The sequence below is a fragment of the Sphaerodactylus townsendi genome, linkage group LG07 (genome assembly GCF_021028975.2).
Source record: "Sphaerodactylus townsendi isolate TG3544 linkage group LG07, MPM_Stown_v2.3, whole genome shotgun sequence".
NCBI lineage: Eukaryota > Metazoa > Chordata > Lepidosauria > Squamata > Sphaerodactylidae > Sphaerodactylus > Sphaerodactylus townsendi.
Window position 1 is genome coordinate 119268669 of NC_059431.1, and position 17006 is coordinate 119285674.

General features: G+C 45.4%; 1 protein-coding gene across 1 annotated transcript in view; it reads left to right on the forward strand.

Moving 5' to 3' along the window:
• The window catches only part of KCNMA1 (potassium calcium-activated channel subfamily M alpha 1), a 657488-nt gene that overhangs the window by 616344 nt on the left and 24138 nt on the right, over nt 1–17006 (forward strand). Inside the window, exon 25 of the mRNA XM_048504456.1 lies at nt 14552–14665. Coding sequence (XP_048360413.1) covers nt 14552–14665 — 114 coding nt within the window. The remainder of the gene's footprint in view (nt 1–14551; nt 14666–17006) is intronic.

A 17006-nucleotide genomic window follows, 5' to 3' on the forward strand; every position in this document is an offset into this window, starting at 1 on the left:
TTCTTTGGGATTATCCCCTCAGAAATTCTAGCCCCTGCTATATACCTGGAAATAACTCTGTTAATTACGGTACCCTTGCAGATGCAAGGTCAATGACTAGAGCAAGGTGTAACTTCTTTTTCTGTCAGTACATCTTTCACAAGGGTCGCTTCTTCTAAGTATTCCACAAAATGGAAAGCGATTGCTGTCGATTTCGTCCTGGTCCTGATACAACCTGATACATTCTTTCTCATGATACTGCTTCACTCGTTCAAAATACAAACAACATCAAAACTGATTCGAGAACCGTATTGGCCAACAGGATTTGATGCTCCTTTCTCTATAAGATAAAAGAAATGGCTAAGCTTCTAAATAACCTTCTTTAATGTTGAAAAATCTCTGGTAGCTTTTCTGTTTGCTGGATGATTTCAACTCTCGGTGTACTGGGTAATGTTGCGCAATACATGATCTTCTTGGGAAGCTGTGTGGTTTCCGGAATAAGCTGTAAAGTCGTTATTTAACAACATTCTCTCCTGACGTTTAAGTACCTGTATTCGTGGCTGGCATCTTCAGAGGGATCACTCTCATGATGCCAGCCATACAGGCTGCCGGAAACGTCAGGAGAGAATGCTGCTTATTATGTTGAAACGTTCGAAACCACAATATACCCGTATGGATTCTCGCCGCGGAAAGCTCTTCACGTAATACATATACGATCTTCTTATTGTGGATTGGAATTCTGGATTAATAATACCTTCGATTTTATGCCTAATAAAGCTCTTTGGATTTGGATCATTGGCTATTTCTATTGCAACTCAAATCCTCTCTTCAATTTTCAGTGAAAATGTAAAGAGAGTTTTCTCTGTAATATCTCACAAAGTCCTCACTACTCGAAAGTCTCCAAGCGATGGATATTCTCGAGTTACGCCGTTGTAATGAGTCAACAATACCAAACTGTATGATGCTTAAAGCCGCTTAAAATTACCTGACCCTTTACATTTTAATGAGACAACAATGTATGTTTCGGCGGCGACGTTATTTCAAAGTGGTTAACAGTTATTCAGCGTAATGTTGTAATTGTAGGTTGAGGCACATACGAAGTGAACCTCCAGCAATTGGAAGCTGGTTTTCCTCTATAGCCCCTTTGGAGAATAGTAGAACAGATTAATATCATTGGCCGGTAAGTCGTTGCATGCCGCGAATTTTGGTCTGGTTTATTATCGTGCGTATCCATTGTCTTTCCTTTAATGTATATACTTTAAATTTAAATTAAAAATAGTTTCAAGGCCCAGAGCGGCTGTGATAGTATCTTGATTACGAAGATAGCTTCGACAAAATGGAAAGTATCGATAATATATTATAAAATTATGAGTGTGGCTTAAAGTTACTGCCACTGGCAGCAGCCGGATCTCCCGAGCGATAGTTTCACCTCTTTCCTTGCTTTGGAACACATTGTTCAGTTTTGAATAAACTAGTTATTTATGTTCGTTTGAGCAATTGTTATTGGAAAGTTCATGAATTCCAAAGGCTTTTCTTTGCTTCAGAAGGACAGGGCGCTGAATTGTTCTTGGGGCATACAAGTCCTCCCAAAATATCACTGGAGTAGGCAACAAACTTGGGTGCAGAATATTCGTTTATAGAAGCAGAAGAAGAAGAAGAAGAAGAAGAAGAAGAAGAAGAAGCTGAAGAGAGGAGGGAGGGAGGAGGGAGGGAGGAGGAGGAGGGAGGAGGGAGTGAGTGAGGAGTTTGGATTTTCCCCTTTCTCCTTCTGCAGGAGACTCAAACGGGGCTTACAATCTCCTTGCCCTTCTCCCCTCACAACAGACACCCTATGAGGTGGGTGGGGCTGAGAGAGCTCCGAGAAGCTGTGACTAGCCCAAGGTCACCCAGCTGGCGTGTGTGGGAGTGTACAGGCTAACCTGGAATCCCAAGATAAGCCATCTCCGTGCCCAGAGGCCGAGCAGAGCTAGGAATCAAACGCCGTTCCTTCCAGATTAGATATTAATTTAGCTCTTAACCTCCCTAATGCCACTGTTGCTCCTCGGTATTTCCATTTCAACCCGCTAATTTATTCCCTGTGCAGAGACCTCTAAAACTTAACAACCCAGCAAACTTGAACAGCAGAAGCGGGATACGAACCTGTGCCTTCCAGCTCCTAACCACACTCACCATTTATTATTTTGTTGTGTGGTTTAACAAATGACCTCCCAGTTCCCTTTATCCAGGCATCCCTGGTGTTTTTGAGCCTGTGGGCACCTCTGGACTCCTGACATAATATCGTTGGTGCAGCTACAAAATGGCCGCTGCAGGAGGCGGGACTGGGCACAAAATGGCTCCCCCAGTTTTCCTTCAGTCACACGGTGAAGGTCTTGGTGCTGTGGTGGTGGCTGCTGCCAAAGTTAAGGTTTTAAAGAAACCCTAAAAGCTAATCTGTCTCCAGTGGCCAAGAAAAAGCCCAATCTCAGCCTGAGAGTGCCATGGGAAAATCCACCTTATTGGGGACCCCCTGGCCCGAACACGCTGTGACTAGGCATTACGGCAGTGCAGAATCAAGTTGCTTTTCCTCCAAGCACAAACACTGGGCAGATTTGAGTTCCTGTTTGAAAAAGCTCAGAGCAGGTGTAACCTCAGCTTGTGGGTTCTGTGGGGCAGAACTTGGAATGAGTTTGCAGCCACAAATTTTTAAAAACAAAATGGTTTACTTTCTTAACAAATAACATCTAACATCAACCTTTAACATCACCCTTCAAGGTCCTGCTCAGGTTGCATTTTCAAGTCCTTATATTTACAGTCTACTGATAACTGCCAAGTCCAATTCTTTCTTTGGTGTTGGTTGGTTCTACTGTACACTCCAAGGGGCTTGGTGAATATATTCCACCATGATAGAAGGTTTCCAGGAGAACCTCACCCATTACAACCACAAAAAAAAAAGAAACCCCTTGAAACGAATAAAATCGAACATTTCACAACATAGCAAAAATAACCAATTAATTCTTCCCAGTAGTTCCCAACAACATTGCAGTTACCTTTTAGCAAGGCGTTGGCGCTTATACTAACCCCTAGCTCTGGTAGCCTTGTCTCCTCCAAACGGCGAAGAGGTCTGTGTTCTTGCCGTTTTCTGAGTCTCCACCTCTTGCTTGGTCAACCCATTCTGAGCATAAGCCACACTGCCTCCACCAGAACCCAGATATTTTGCTCAAGGCGAATCTATGGCGCGAAACCTCTTCAATATTGACATGACTTTCAGAAAGATATTCTTTAGTGAGCATAGATGGACGGTTGCTACGCTCAGGTGAGATCTAGAGAGCAAGCAGCCAAAAGCGAGACATTGACGGATTCAATACCAAGGGGATACTTCATAACAAGTTGCAGCAGCTGTATACAAGAAAACCAGCCTTTCGCTTCCGCTCGGTATTTGTGCCCTTTTATGCATTCAGGAAGCAACGCCTGGAGTCTACGAAAACCGATATTTCAAGTAGTTGGGATACGTGTTTTTCAAAGCTGTTAGAGCCAGTGGTATTCCAGTTTCATTTCTCCTGACGTTTCACCTGGTGACCCGGCTGAAGATTTACCCGGTCATTACAGATGCAGGCAAACTGCCAGTATTAAAGCGTCGCTATTGAACGCGAACTATGCCAACCCAGAAAACACAACATCCCAGTGATTCTGGCTTTGAAAGCCTTCAACACACTTTAAGCAGTTGTCGCACCACCACACAAAAATGCTTATTTTTTTTTTAAAAAAACAAATGTTTACAATGCAGGCATAGCTGTGAAGGCATACAGAAACGAACCCCCTGCAGCCATGCCAATTCTCCCACAGTCTGATTGACTGCGCCTGCATAGCTTCGCATGTTCAACATAAAATTGTTTTTTTTAAAAAAAGAGATGCATGGCCAGTCAATAATGAATGTATTGCTGTAAATCTATGAGGTGAAATGGCAGCCATATTCACTGCCATGGGGAGAAAACAAATGCTTTGGGGATTTCCCCGGTGAAAATTGGGCGGAGCTCTTGCAAAGGGTTGGCTTCGCTTTGATGACCCTGCCTTGAGAAGCGCTGGGTCAGACGCGCCCGACGCACGTTGATTAGGGATGCTCGCGCTGGCGTGGGAATTGCCACGCAGCTTGACGGCTAATCGAGGGAAATCGAGTGAGGAAAGGCCCTTTGATGTTCCTGGGGATCGGAAGGAAGGGAGGGGGGGGGCTTTGGAAGGCTTTAAAGGAAGTTCTAGAAGAGCTGTCAGCGTTTAGGAATCTGGCTTCTTCTAGACTCGAATTAGGGTCCATGCTGGCAGGGGCTAATGGGATTTGTAGTCCATGAACATCTGGAGAGCCGCAGGTTGCAGACCCCTGTTCTAGGCCATGCTGCTGTCTGCCAATAAAGATTTCTGATCATAATCACTGAGCCCAATATTGGTCCAGATCCGGGGCTTGACAGCCTGCTGGTCCCGCTGAATCCACCCAGAAAGCAACTCAAAACTGAACGGAAAAAAAAAAAGTCACCCAGCAAAGGTGGCCAAAGTTGAGAATGGTAAAAAAAAAATGCCATTTAGGCACGTTTGAAGGTTTCCATTTCTCTCCGCACGCACTCTTGACATTTTCATTCTAGTTAAGAAGTAATTGTACTCAAAGGCCTGGCGTGTTCTTAAACTTCATCTGCTAAAGAAATGGTTGGAATACAGATTGCCCCCCTAAAAAAAATGACTGCAGAGGTTATTACATCTGCTGCTCAAGGGACCTATTCAGATGCTTCATTTATTGGCTCTTAATAGATTAAAAGTCCAAATTGGGCCTCCTGAAATAAGCCTAATCAAATTCCAATCTACATAATTTCCCCATAAGTGGCAACGGGAAATTTTTTATAATTTATGGGCCAGCAGCTGACAATCATGTGTTCCACAGCCCCAGCGACACGCGCTTAACAAAATATTTTTGTTTGCCTGGATCTTTTTTTAATTCTCCTTTTCTCTCTCGCCAAGTGTAGAAATTCCCCCCTAACTGGTGTTTAAAGATCTGTTTTTAACAGCGAACGTCCCATTTTACAGCTTATTGAGTATCCGTCTCCGCCGACCTCGCGACAGATCTTAATTTATTGGACAGGGGTGGCTCTGGCCCCTCCTCTTGGCTCCGATATCCAGTCTAATGGTGACTTGTATCGTTAAAACAAAAGGAGCTTAGATAAGAGCTCTGTTTTATACTCTGAATTATTTGAAAAGTCAAAAGCGAGCCAGCACTCATTGCACCGATGAAGGCACATAGAAACAAGAATAATGGATTTCACTGCTACAGGTGTTTAGATTAGGGGTCCCCAATATCAAGCTATCTACTACCACCCAGAGGTCTCTTTCTTGGTCTGCCAGCCAGATCCCATGGTCTTCAAGAAGAAGAGAAGAAGAGTTTGGATTTATATCCCCCCTTTCTCTCCTGCAGGAGACTCAGAGGGGCTGACAATCTCCTTGCCCTTCCCCCCTCACAACAAACACCCTGTGAGGTAGGTGGGGCTGAGAGAGCTCCGAGAAGCTGTGACTAGCCCAAGGTCACCCAGCTGGCGTGTGTGGGAGTGTACAGGCTAATCTGAATTCCCCAGATAAGCCTCCACAGCTCAGGCAGCAGAGCTGGGAATCAAACCCAGTTCCTCCAGAATAGATATACGAGCTCTTAACCTCCTATGCCACTGCTGCTCCTATGCCACTACTGCTTCCGTAGGCAGGGGACGGAAATCATCACTGATGGAGCACCAGTGGCGTAGTGGTGAAGAGCAGGTGCATTCTGATCTGGAGGAACCGGGTTTGATTCCCCACTCTGCCACTTGAGCTGTAAGGACCCCAATATGGTGCCTGCCAACACCTTTTCGGGTGCCTACCAAGAATTTTTAGGAAGTGGGGCAGGTAGGGCAGTGATTCCAATGGACTTCTGGATTTCTGAGTGGCTGCACAGATTTTTAAAAATGTTGCTTTTCCAGCAGCTCCCATCACAGCACCAGGATCTACAGTCTGTGACTGAAGCTAAGCTGTGGTGATCATTATGTGGCTAGCGACACCTTCTGTGGCAGCCATTTTTGGCAGCCATTTTGTTGCTGTGGCCACCGTGTCTTGTCAGAATTCCAAGCGGGCCCACAGTTTCAAAAAGGTTGGGGACCCTGGCTTTGAAAAGCATTGGCCGTTTCCGCATGGCAGCGGAAACGGCTGGAAGCGGCTGGTGTCTCGCCGACCGAAGATGCTCGGGACCGTCCGCCAAGCACGGGGCCGGTCCTGGAAGGGCGTGGCAGTCGGAGCATACGTGGGAAGCCAGCGCAAATTTATCGCTGCTGAAGCTTGTTTCTGGAGCCTCCAGCGTCAGCGAGGTAGGCCTGGGGTTCGCCCCCCCCCCTGGCCTCTTGGCGCCTGCTGCAAGCTGCGCGGGGCAGGGAAGGCATGTCCCCAAACCTCCGCTGCCGGCAGCCGGAGTACCCAGGGATTCTAGGCCGAGTCGGTACTGGGCGGGCACAACAGGAAGTGGCGTATTGGAGCAATGACGTGGGTGGGGCATTCCTGGGCGGGGCTGTGGCAAGGACACAGCCGCTGCACCGGTCCTTGGGCGGGAAACGCCAGTGCACCTTCTGCTAGACTGCTTCAAGTTCTGCGCGCTACTGCTGAGAGGAGGGGTGTAACTGAGGCAAAAATCACGTGGCAAAATCACCAATTAGTAACCCCCTCTCGGCACACACAAATAATGAGTAACCTACTCTCGGGAACCTGTGAGAACCTGCTGGATCCCACTTCTGTAGGTTAGGGCTAAGTTGTGGACCCAGAAAATCCAGCATCACAAATAAGCACATATATTGGAGGGAAAAGGAGCTTCTTCCCAATTTTAGCTTTGTGTGTCTTACGCTGACTGAACGGGTGTTTGTTTATACTGTTTATGATTTTTTTAGATGACAGAAAGAAGGATCTAGTAGAACAGTCCCTCCTGTTTAAACGGAGTAACGTTTTTCATCCAAAGGAAAACCGAAATATCAAGTCCCAGTCTAGAGCACAAATGGCAAATGGCCTTTGCAGAAATGGTTCCACTTCTGCATAAAGGAAAGCCCAGAGGAGAAGATGGGCATCTTTTGGCTGCCCCGGTCAGCTCATAGCTGAGCCTGTTCCTGGCGCTGTAATGAAATACTGCTTTCCTAATACCCTGTGACCTGAATTCCTTCCTGCTTTAAGGGTGCCATTCCTTCACGAACAAATCGGTATTTTCTCAAGTCAGCATTTGATGATGGATGTCAAAATACAGGCCATGTATTATGCATATAGCATTACCGATTTAAGGTGTTTACTTGTCAAAGCTGGAGAAATTCAAAAACTTCACATTCACTGAATTTGCACAGCTGTCAATTGCAGTTTTTCAGGCTTTCAAATGAAAGTTGTGATAAAACAGTTTAGGTTTCCTTCTCTCTCTTTTTTTTCCTTGAAGGGAAGAAATGGACAGCATCTAAAATTCATGCTGTGGGCCTGAAAGCGGGCCGGGAGAAGGAGGCGTCTCGGAAGGTAGAATAAGGACCTGCCGCCTGTCTTTCTTCTCCCTGCCCCTTTCTCAAGAATGAGAAAACAATTCTCTGCACACATGATCTTGTGGTAGTCTTTATCGGCAGGTCAGTTTTACTACCCTGCTTCCCCGAATATAAGACATCCCCTGAAAATAAGACGTAGTAGAGGTTTTGCTGAAGTGCGAAATAGAAGGCATCCCCCGAAAGTAAGACGTAGCAAAGTTTTTGTTTGGAAGCGTGCCCGACGAACAGAACACAGGAAAGTAAGACATCCCCTGAAAATAAGACATAGCGCATCTTTGGGAGCAAGTCACTGTCTTATTTTTTTTTCAATTCAATAAGCCTTTATTGGCATACAGAACATACTATATAAATACAGTTAAAATTACAAGATAAAACTTCACACTGGATCATAAGTTCAGTTCGCAAACCTCAGCCAGAAACTTTGCCACTGCGAGACAACAGTCAAGGTCATTATGGTTTAAGAGCATATTTACTTTATCAAGCTCTGTCAGGGTTTTCATAGAGTCAATGATTTGTAATAATAAGCTGGATCTTGGTTTCTGGTAAAGTGGGCAGTGGAGGAGAATGGAGGAGAATGTGCGCAATGGAATCCAGCTGCCCTGGACTGCAAGGGCCAGGCCTCTTATCGTTTGGTAGACCCTCGAGACTTCCTCTATGGAGCGGGGATAGCATAATGTTAAATCTAGCCAGCATGTAGGCTCTCCTATATATAGGGTTGGTAAGCGCTGCAATATAGTAGGCTGGGTTTCCCTGCACAAATGGAATGGCCACGTTCATTGGCGAGCAGGATTTGTTGGCCAAGCTCTGCAGTTGTTGATAATGACACTGTCTTATTTTGGGGGAAACGCGGTATCTCTATCCTGAATACAGGACGGACGGGGAGGGGGCGGTCAGAAATGTAGAGGAAGCACCCTTGTGAAGACCACCTCATACATGGCTTAGCCCTTTACAGCACAAAGCTGTTGTGATGGGGGGGAAATACGGTCAAGTTGCAACTGACTGAGTTTTCAAGGCAAGAGACGTTCAGGAGTCGTTCGTCATCGCCTGCCTCTTCATAGCCACCCTCGACTTCTTTGGTGGTCTCCCATGCAAGTTCTAACCGGGGCTTTAGTGCTAGCAGTTTAATAACAGTCATAAAACAAAAATAATAATAATTAATAATTTAAAACTTTTTAACAGGTAAGTTCCTCAGAGGGTGATTTAAAATCAGTCTCAGTGCCCATATAAAAACCCCACTGCCACCCTCAATCTTGTAAATCCTATTTGGGCAAAAGAGGAGGGGCACAGTTTCAGGGACAGCGTGATTCAGTACTGTCCATAGCAGCTTCGGTTGTATGCTTGGCAAACCTCTCAGTTCTACACGCTCTGCGGTTTAATATCCCACAGAGCCTTGATGCGTGCTGGTAGTGAATTCCACTACGGCCCTGCCTCTAGCGGAAGCTAGCCGTATGTCCTTGGGGCCGGGGATCACCAAAAGATTGCTCTCTTGGAGGACTGAAGAGTCTTCCATGGACAGTATGGGGAGATGCGGTCCCAAAGGTACTACGGTTCCAGACCATTCAAGGCCTTAAAAGTCAATACCAGTACCTTGAAGATGATCCAAATTTCAACTGGTAACCCTAGAGCAGTGATGGTGAACCTTTTCGAGACCGAGTGCCCAAATGCAACCCAAAACCGACTTATTTATCGCAAAGTGCCAACACAACCATTTAACCTGAATACTGAGGTTTTAGTTTAGAAAAAACAGTTGGCTCCGAGGCGTGCGTTACTCGGGAGTAAGCTTGGTGGTAGTCAGTGGCTTTGCTTTGAAGCAACCGTGCAACTCTTCCAATGGGTGAATCATGTCCCTGGGAGGGTTTACTCAGAAGCAAGCCCCATTGCCAGCAACCAAGCTTACTCCCAGGAAAAGGATTGTGCTTTAGTTCTTCCCATGAAAATCAGTGGGGTTTAATAGCGCTTAACAGGGTTACCTACACTGCTTCCCCAAAACTAGGTCTTAGGTTTAATGGTAATAATCGAGCCCAGCGGCCCGGGGGGGGGCACTCTGTTTGCGTGTGCCCACAGAGAGGGCTGTGAGTGCCACCTCTGGCACCCGTGCTGTAGGTTCGCCACCACTGCCATAGAGCAACCGAGTAAAGAAAAAAGTAAAAGAATAAAGGAAACAAACATGCATAGTAGAATAAAGGAAATAGAATAACGGAAATGAAAGCGAAAACACAGAAATTCTGGACCGCTCTGACAGCCACTACGTCAGACCACACAGAGAAGCCATTGAACTCCACAACCACATGGACAATTTCAACAGAAAAGAAGAAACCATGAAAATGAACAAAATTTGGCTATCAGTACTTAAAAACTCTAGAATCAAAACAATGGTTAGTGAACACCACCCAGACACACGATGTCTATCTGCAGGAAGCAATTAAGTGGATTAAAATACCAGGCAACTGCTATGCAGGTGTCCTCACTAATGTATTTATTTTATTTTATTTATGTATTGGGCTTGATAGACCGCCCAACCCTTGAAGGGCTCTGGGCGGTGTACAATGAGACATAAAACAAAAAAGAGTCCTTCGGGGGTGGGCGGTTTATCAAATTTAATAAATAATAATAATAATAATAATAATAATGATGATGATGATGATGATGATGATGATGATGATGATGATGATGATGATGATGATGATGATGATGATGATGATGATGATAATAATAATAATAATAATAATAATAATAATAATAATAATAATAATAATAATAGGTGGTCCCAGTGGTGATCGGCACACTGGGTGCAGTGCCTAAAGACCTTGGACGGCACTTAAAAACAATCAGCGCTGACAAAATCACCATATGTCAGCTGCAAAAGGCCATCCTACTCGGCTCTGCACGCATTATTCGTCGATACATCACACAGTCCTAGATGCTTGGGAAGTGTCCGACGTGTGATGTAATACAAAATCCAGCATATTGATCTTGTTTGCTGTGTATAACTGTTTTTGTATCAATATAATAATAATAATAATAATAATAATAATAATAATAATATCTCATGAATACAATATAGCAATAAAACATTAAAATACATTAAAATACATTATAATTGAAGATGCAACTTCATTTTTGCATACATATGCTAAAATAGGTGGATTCCACTCAACACACACACTTGCAAACTGCACCCTTTACACTTGTTAACCTATGCAAATGGTTCTTTCACCCACCCTGGACATTCCCCAGGTATATATACTCCACTTGCTTTACTGCCATGAGATCCTCTGAAGGTGCCAGCCACAGATGCACGCGAGACATCAGGAGAAAATGCTACCGGAACACGGCCATGCAGCCCGGAAGACCCACAACACCCCAGCGATTCCAGCCGTGAAAGCCTTCGACAATACCTTGAAATGAAAGTGTGTAATAGCAAAAACAAAGCCAATGAAGGAACAAAAGCTGAATAGGAATGCCGTTCTGATGTATAACATTAGCATTAATTAGGCATGGAGCAGCTTTTTAATTAATAGCTTCTTATCAAAACATTTGCATAATAACCGGCTCATCCTCCCTGTACAATTTGCTTATTTATGGGGAAAATATTTATGGTGCCTCTCTCCAGAGAACCTGCTTGAATTTGTGTGTGTGTGTGTGGGGGGCATTCCAAGCTCAGTTTCCAGCACACTGTTGTGATGTACGCCATTTGCTTTTCTGCAGCTAAGAGCAAGTCAAGAATGAAAGAGAGGATTTCCCCACACCTGTGATTCCCCATACAATTCTTAAGGCTAAGATTAAGATTTTACGTCAATTAGGTCAATTAAGATTAAGATTTTACGTCAATAACAACAACCTTTATTTGGCATTTCAAAATAGGTTCTAGAGCGTTGCCAGACATTTTTGAAATACAAATCAAGAGTACGTTCAAAGTGCAGACAGGAAGACTGTATATAGCAGTATACATTACTTAGAAAGTTCTGTCACTTGTAAAAGAAATTTTGCTACTTTTTCCAAGAGCATGACATCTGTGTTGTTTAACAGAAGCTCCACAACAGAACAGTCAGAGTCACTTTCAGATTTGTCTAGGGCCAGCCTGGGAGAGAAATTCCTGATGCCCACATATCTCGGACAGTCAAGAATAATGTGAGCAAGAGTCAAAAAAGACAAACCCGATCCTGGAGAGGGATGGATAAGTAACGACTCTTTGTAATGGCCAATGGGAAGGTATTGGATCTGGCCCTTGTGATAATCCATCTCTGTTGGGGTTCAGTTAATAATTCAAGATATTTGGCTATATGCCCCTGTTCCGGTATTATTCTGACAGAGAGGGGTGAGCATGCTTGCCCCAACAAGATGTGATATTCCTGTTCTAGAAGTCTACTTTTTAAGGTTCGGAAAATTTCTCTGGGTGTCAGCATACAGAGATCTTCAAGCAATAAACCTATTGAGTAAATTTTTGATTTGAGAAGTTGATACCATTTGGAGGCAAATAGGTCTGGGCACGCAGTGTATATTAAACTGCACACATCAGAGTTAAAACATGATTTGATCCAATACTTGAATGTATTCAGCCATGCTCTTGTTTCAAGTAGGTTTTGACCAGTTTCTTCAATTAGAATAGAAAGTAAAAAAAAATCCTGTGGTAATAATAATTGCAGGGCTGATTCCAAGCCCAGAAAATGGTTGTCAGGTAGCGCCCCTGGCATCAAGGTGCCCTTGACATCAAACGGGGCTATGGTTTCTGCAGTGATTGTACACTTCCCTGAATTGCAGCTTCTTGCCCCCTTTGTACTTTGTAACCTGTAGTATGTAGATTGCGCCCAAGCGCCAGTTGAGCTGAGAACCTGTCAGCTTGAGAACGAACGATTGTCACTTTCTTGTTTTGTAATGCTTTACTTTGATGTTCCTAGGAGAGGGACACCTTTGGGGCATTAAAAGGGTGCTAGAAGAGCCAGTGTTCAGAACTGGCTACCTCTAGGCTATGCTGCTGTCTGCCAATAAAGATTTCTGATCATAATCACTGAATCCAATATTGATCCAGATCCAAGGTTTGACGCCTGAAGGGCACCAGCTTTAGGGTTATCTGCTGTGGGTTAAGTAAAAATTCTCCTGGAGCTTTGGGGAGGATGGTGTTTGAGGAAGTGAGAGGCCACCCTCCAAAGCAGCCACTGTCTCCAGGCGAAGTGATCTCCATTGTCTGGGGATGAGTTGTAACTCCGGGAGATCTGCAGGTCCACCTGAGGGTTGATTATCCTAATTAAGTCTTGGTCTGATTTCTATCACTTTCAGGACCCCTCCTGGGGCCTCGTCACACATTCATGTCCAGGGGAGGCTGGCAGAATTGTTGCTTCCCTTCACTTGAGGCTTTGCTTGCTGTTTAGCGTAGTGGTTTGTTTTCTCTGCACCTGGCTCCTTGGAGAAGTAGCACGACCTAGGAAAAGAAAACTGTTTCGGCTGGACAGGGTGCTGTAGGAGGGGCAGAAAGCTGGCTTTTAGCTAGTGGTGGAGATGTTTGAATTTCAGTCACAGCCATGCTTGAGTGTGTCAGACTCTCGAACGTGGAAATAACAGAGACCGTAGGAAAGTCCAAAAAGTAGTTTATTCCAGGTGATGCGAAGAGTAACAATGTAAAGCAGGATCTGAGCTAGAGAGCTCAGATCTAGGACTTATATCTTTTAATCCCCCCTCCCCCGTTTCACCCCACACCAAATGTCCATTATAGTTTTACTACAAAGCTACAAAGAACCAGGGAACCTTTCACACCTCTCTGAAGATGGGCTGGCGCCAGGAGATTGCTAACAGGAGATTGCTAGGAAAGGAAGAGGGAAACAGGAAAACAGTTGCAAATCACACACAGGAAGGCGTCAAGATACTGACAGGCATGACCTTGACAGAGTGCAGCCTGACCAATTTTGTTTGAAGTTGAGTCTGGTTATTAGGAGGAGGTTGATGGCCATGACAGTCACAACATCAGACTTTTAGGGTATCCTGAGTCCTTTTGAATCAGCGATATCATTGCCAGTTTCTCCCTGGCCACCAGATGGGGAGAGTGGGTACAGTGGCCACCTCTATGTTGGGGAACTCCTGGAGATTAAGGGGTTAACAAAGACCTCAGTGGGGTATAATGTAATGATGGCCGCCCTCCACAGCATCCATTTTCTCCAGAGAAACTCTGTAGTCTGGAGATGAGCCGTAATTCCGGGGGATTCCCAGGATGCACCTGGTGTCCCTGGTTGATTCATCTGGAGAACTTCAGCATGGATCTCTCTGGCCCTAGATTCAATTCCCACACTACTTTGGAACTGGATTGAAACTAACAGCAGTGCTATCTGTTGATTTGGACAAATGGTTCATCCATTACAAAAGGTCAAGGAAGTTTACCTGCCTCTTTACACCTGTCGACAATTTGGAAATGGAACCTTTCTTAGGAAATAGTTGCTACCTCGAGATAAGCTCATCCTTTGGATTTAAGAAAGCGCCTTCCCGTCTGTCCTTTTGTAACTTATTTTTTTATTCCTAGATCTCGACTTAAGGGTAGCATTTATGATATCTTCCCTTAATCATGTATGTTTGGGCCACATAAATAATCATTGTGTTACAATTAACTTGGTTCAGTTTCAAATACATTATATTGAGAATTAGGAACAATGCTTAACATGTTTGTGTTCTAAATGTTTAGGACTCAGATATCTAATTCTTTAGGACTCATGGATATCTAGTTGCTACCTCGAGATAAGCTCGCCCTTTGGATTTAAGAAAGTGCATTCCTGTCTGTCGTTTTGTAACTTATTTTTTATTCCTAGATCTCGACTAAAGCATTTATGATATCTTCCCTTAATCATGCATGTTTCGGCTACATAAATAATCATTGTGTTACAATTAACTTGGTTCAGTTTCAAATACATTATATTGAGAATTAGGAACAATGCTTAACACGTTTGTGTTCTAAATGTTTCGGACTCAGATATCTAACAATGCTTTTAAAATTCTTTTTTATTGTAACTTGCAAACTGCAACATTTCAACCTATGCCTGCTTCCTCCACAGGGTTTACCCCACCGGGAATGGACCGGTCATCCCCAGATAACAGCCCAGTCCATGGGCTCCTACGGCAACCCTCCATCACAACAGGGGTTAATATGCCGATTATAACAGAGTTAGGTAAGGAAAACAAACAGCAACGTGTCCCTTTATATGCCTTTCTGTTCCTGTTACCTTTCCGTTACTGCAGGCAGAGGAAAATGTGCTTGTTTCATGATAGTCTTCATTGATTTGCTGGTGGAACCGGGCTTGTGATGGGGAAAAAACCCAACCCAATGATTACACAAGGGGCTTTTTCGCACACACGGTTTGTTCTTGAATAAAGGCAATCCGCATCGACATCCTGACCTTTTTGTTGCTGTTTCATCACTTGAGATCATTCACACATCACCAGGCTGTTGTGAATGTTCTTGTTGCTTCAGAAACCCCTTGGTTTTGCATTGCCCTGGAATGCAGTACAAACTAGAGTTCCAATTGGCTGTTGTGCCATCCAAGGGCGTGTTCCATGTGACACTTGGCCCCTGTCATCCCACGCAGCTAAGTCGAAGCATGCTGAATTTCAATTATCTCAGTTTACCACTGGCGTTGAGAACTTCGCTATCTTCGAGATATTCAAGTAGCGTTATGGAAACATGCACTGCATGAACGAATCGCGAGGAGGGGCGTGGAGGAGAGTGAGACAAGAAACAAAACAGTGAAATTGCGCTACAAGCAACTGAAGTAAGCTCCCACCGTGATCCTGATTTAGGTTGGAGGAAACCGCATCCACACAGTGGGCGTGATCCCCTCGCATGATCAGCTTGTTCCAGTTATGCGTTTTGCACCTAGGCACCAGATTGTGGGGGAATCCGCTTTTATCAAAGAAAGTTGCACAATTATCGTTTATCAGCGACAGGGAAAAATGTGAGACAAAAGGCTGAAATGAAGCGACAGATTAGGGTCGGGCCACATTAATGGCTCAATTATTAGCGAAAGCGGCAAAGGCAGAAACTGTGACGACCTCATATATTAAATCAAGAACAAACCGTGTGTGCGAAAAAGCCCAAGGTTTCTTTTTGAAGCATTACCATGAGTTTACTTTTGTCCCGCTTTGGTTGCTATGCATAAGACATCAGAATTCAATTCAGAAGAGGTAGAATTGCTGCATCCGGGGGAAAAATTAGGGCTGCTACGCAGAGTGGAAAGTTCTCCCATGTGATGTTCAGTTGGCTTAAGAACAGGGGTGGCTGACCTTCAGAATTGGTGGTGGCACACCTTCGTAGCATTTCTGGCTTACCGCAAGTGGGCCTATCAACCTGACGATGGTAAACGGTATAGTCAGGTTACTTCCATGATCTTGAAGTCTCGCCACTGACCTCATGGCTGGCACGGGAAGTTTATGCGTCAATCCCTCCCCTGTTATGCTAACAAGTCACTGTAAGGGTGTGGGGCTGTGTCCGCCAGCTCAGTCCCGATAGGCACCCTGGGGCCCACCAGTACTTTCCTTGGCACCCACTGAGCATTTCAGAAAGAGGGCGAGGACCTTTGTAAGGCAAGACTTGTTACTGACTGCCCTCATTCAAATGACAGGTTTTTCCACTGAAAGATCAAGTTCAGTGGGCATTCCTGTCCCCCTTGAGTTAATTCTTCCCAGGACCTGTGATTATGGAGGTGTCCCATTCAGTTCTATGGCCCATGGCAGCCATTTGGGGTGTGGCCTCCTCTCCTGTAGGTGCCTATGGCAACCATTTGGGGATGGGGCTCACCACCACCCTCTCAATATCCTATAGGTGCTCTAAGGCTGTAAGGTTGAGGGCCCCAATGCGGAGCTGTCATTGGGGCTTTCCCCTCACTGCAACTTCTGCTGCGGCGCCCGGCTCTTGCGCCAAACGTCATTTCCTGGCTACGGGGTTCCCCACGACCCCGCACTCCACGCGGGGTCATCAAAAGGTGCCATTTCTTCAGCGCCAGGAATGACGTGCGCTGAGGTGGTGCAAGAGCGGCAGTGTCGGGGCGGCTGTGTGGTTGCTGCCCTTGCAAGTGGGGAGCGCCGCTGGACCCCGCGCTACTTTCCCGGAGTAGCGCGCAGAAGAAGGTAAGTGGGGAAAGCCCCATTGAGAATGAGGCAGCAGAGTGCCCACCAGTAGCTTCATTTCTGCTGCAGTGGAGACAGTTGCCAAAGCTGCCGTGAGTGTGAGAGCCGTCCATTCTGAAGCGGGGGGGCGGGAATGGTACCCAGGGCAAAACCTGCTCCGGGCACCCCCCATGCCCCACTTACCTGGCTGGGCCGCTGCCGGGCACCCCTCAGCCCACCCCCAAAGGAGCAGCCTGGTGGGGTGGAGCTGAGGGGAGGGGTGTGGCCAGCTGGCATGCGCCCGGGAACATGTGACCCTACATGTCCCCATGAGCCCTCCACCTATGCATCCATTCTGTCCCTCGCAGCAAGGAGGAGGAGGTGGAGTTTGGATTTATATCCCCCTTT